Source organism: Pteropus alecto, unplaced genomic scaffold (genome assembly GCF_000325575.1).
Source record: "Pteropus alecto unplaced genomic scaffold, ASM32557v1 scaffold231, whole genome shotgun sequence".
Taxonomy (NCBI): domain Eukaryota; kingdom Metazoa; phylum Chordata; class Mammalia; order Chiroptera; family Pteropodidae; genus Pteropus; species Pteropus alecto.
In genome coordinates, this window is record NW_006431805.1 from 1,622,938 (window position 1) to 1,626,261 (window position 3,324).

At 30.9% G+C, this 3,324-nt stretch overlaps 1 protein-coding gene across 2 annotated transcripts in view; it reads left to right on the forward strand.

Moving 5' to 3' along the window:
* Positions 1-3,117, forward strand: part of KLHL4 (kelch like family member 4) — a 151,967-nt gene extending 148,850 nt beyond the window's left edge. The window contains exon 11 of one of the 2 annotated variants that reach the window (XM_025040407.1): positions 3,052-3,117. In XM_025040407.1, the coding sequence (XP_024896175.1) occupies positions 3,052-3,117 (66 nt within the window). Of the gene's footprint in view, positions 1-620; positions 681-3,051 lie in introns of those variants that run through there. The other variant, XM_006905926.1, reaches the window with a different exon arrangement.
* Positions 3,118-3,324: the final 207 nt, after the last annotated feature.

Below are 3,324 nucleotides of genomic sequence, written 5' to 3' on the forward strand. Positions count from 1 at the left end.
AACGAATAATAATTATAACTACTGTATATCATTGATATAGTTACAAAATAGTCATGAAGATGTAAAGTGTCTTATAGGGAATGTAGTCAATAATATTGTAATAATTATGTATAGTGCCAGGTGGGTACTGGAATAATCATCACAGGGACCACTTTGTAAATTATATAAATGTATAACCATTATGCTGTATGCATGAAACTCATATAAAATATTTAACAACTGCAATTAACAAGAAAAAAGAAAAAAGAAAAAGAAAAACAGTGAAAACATAACTACTATATGCCAAATTATTTTTATTCAATATCTTATTAACTCTAACAAAAACCTTGAAGGATAAATATTATCAGCTGTAATTTTTCAAGTGAGAAATTACCAGAGTGGTGAAACTTACTCAATATTACCTGTTCCTAAAACTCAGATGTATATCATTTTAAAAACTATGTTTTTTTTTTCCTACCACACTTTACTATTATGTAGGCTACATTTTCCCTTGCCTTTATACAAGGAGAATGTTAGAACAAAATAACTAAGGGCTTTATCAACTCCAACATGCTATATCATACTAAGTACGGAATTCATTCAAATAGCATTTATTTTCTTGTTTTTGTTTTCTGTGTTAGGAAGTTCCTGTTAACATTGGAAGAGCTGGTGCATGTGTTGTGGTAGTGAAGCTTCCATAAAGCTATCTTTATCAAAGAGAACAAAACTGAATAATTTTAAGAAATGAAGTAGGAAGAAGAAAGGAAGAAGAAACATGTTCTTTCCTTCAATTAGTAATCAAACATGAAAATTCTTGTGTTATTTTAATGTATAGTTACAATCACTCTCATTTGCAAAGCCAAGATAAGCTTTTAAACATGAATTACATATAGGTGTTAAGTTTATGTGTTATCACAACCAATAATATAAATGGAAATCCACTAGTCTAGGTTTAACTTCATTACTTTAAAATGTTTAAAAGAAATTGATAGTGGCCAAGGTGTGAGAGGTTATGAAAGCATTGTGAATTGTTAAGAGTCTGAGAAGTTAAAAACATTTTCTATTAAAAAAAAGTACTCTATTATCTGAAACATAACTAATATAAAACAGACCATATAATGCTTAAAATATAAAGTCTGATTTTCAGTAAGACATCATTCTCTTATTCAAATAATATTTCAAATAGCTAAATAATACCTTGCATTTACTAAGAGGAATGTTTTTACTGTGTTGAAGCAAAACAAAGCAAAACAAAAATTCATTGACATAATTTGTTATGATGATTACAATATATCAAAATTTTCAAACTAACTCTTTTATGGTATTGTTTTCCAAAGCACACATATAAATTTGGTATTCTTTAATATTTTGTCTTTGTTAGATTTGTTACCAGTAAATATTACTGTAATTTCATATACACAATCTGTACAATAAAATAGTGAATATTTATCATATTAATATGAACTGTGACCTCAGCTTTAAAGTTTCAGGGACTCACTGATAAAGAAAGCAATATTCACCTAAAACATTTTTGTGAGCACTGTTAACACCTACCATTAAATTTAATGTTTTCAAAACAATTGTTAAAGTGCAGTAAAATTGACATATTCTACAATATTAACCCTTGAAACACAAAAATGTTCAATATCCATGATATATTCTGTAGTTATTTGCTTTTCTATTAACATTATATTCATCCAGTAGAAAATGTTAAGTATATACGCACTACAAAAAATGTTTTCAAATTAAAAAAAAAAAAAAAACATAAAAGGCTATTCAGGTAGTATTTTACCTTTAAATTTTTACTGCTGTTTATCCCATTACAAAAATGTTTAAGATAAAATGTTAAAAAATCTTTTTTTTATAAAAGTAACTTTTAAAGTAATATACGATTTTAAAATGTCTGCAATATATATGTTCTTTTAAACAGGCTTTGTATTGTTGTATGTGAAATCAACAAGTAAAATCTAGAGAGATGCTTATAAAATGTATTAGTACTTCTTAAGTCTTAAAAAGGAGCAACATAAGTTGTACAAAGATATTTGTACTTTGGCAGGTTGAATTTAAATAAAATCTATTTCCTCTGGTTGTAAAGAGTGTGGCTTTAGATTATGTCAAATGTAGCTTGAAATTACTTTTTAATATTTTCATCCTAATAGCTAAAATACTGTATTTAAATACAAAAATATAATTTCTCTCCTTTGTTTCTTACCCCTGCAATTGTCTTTAATTCTAAATAGGGAGCTATAGACATCTTGAGTTATAAGGGTAGAGATAGAGGCATAGAAATGCTGTGAATAAATGCACACACAGCTCTGTTGGATCTTTAAATTCATATTTTATCCAAATCAATATAGAAGTAGAGTTACATAAACTTTTATACCCAGAGCACAGCTTGACTTGTCAAGTTAAAATGGAGTTTGAGCCAGTGGGAAAAGGAAAGATCAAAGGACCTAACACAGCCCAGCTTGTCAATGTTCCAGTTACAGCTAGATAGCACCAATAGGGAAATCAATAAGATGTCCAGAGTAATGCCTGGTCAGGCAAGTGCTGATCAAATACTGTCTTCTTGATGGTCCAATTGCACTTACTGCATTTTGGTCCAGTATTAACTAGTAGGAGAGATATGTATATTGCCCAGGGCTACAGCTGCATAGCTACATTTGAAAATTGTGCTTGGACTACTAAAATCTGAGCAGATCCGAGCTGTCAGAATGGAGAGTTGTGATGGCTTAGAGCTCTAAAATATAACTACTTGCCTCAGTCAAACCTAGTTGGGAGAACGAGTTATAGGGGCAGACTCCTTTTTACTATGGCATAGTGAACATAACCTATCAGGCTGGTTTAAGTTAACAAGGATAGGAAAGAGAGTTATTAATTGATATATTCTTTCAATAAGAGTAAGGGTTGACACATTTATACACTATACTCAGATTGGAAAGAAATCTTGGTTCTTGATGTCTTTTGTAATCACTCTTACCTTGTTCAGGATCCCCCAGTCTGTTTCTCTTGGCCTGGTTCATGATGACACACCGAACAACACCATTGGCTACTTTCCCTATATAACCACAGGGTGTGCAGGGACTTCTAAATACCTTCTATACCACACAGGAGCTGCAGGAGACTCTGAGGTACTAAACTTGGTTCTTCTTTCTGCCTAACTATGCCATTCATCAACTAGACTCCAATGTGGTTGCCACCTCATTTTGATACAGAGGGAACACTGAAAGTCCCCTACAGGGGATAGAACTAAAACTCCTCCGATTTTCAATTTTCCATTTCTGTAAGCTCTCTAACAAGACTCCTATCCTGAAATTTTGGCCTAGGAAAAGAAAAAAAAAAGAC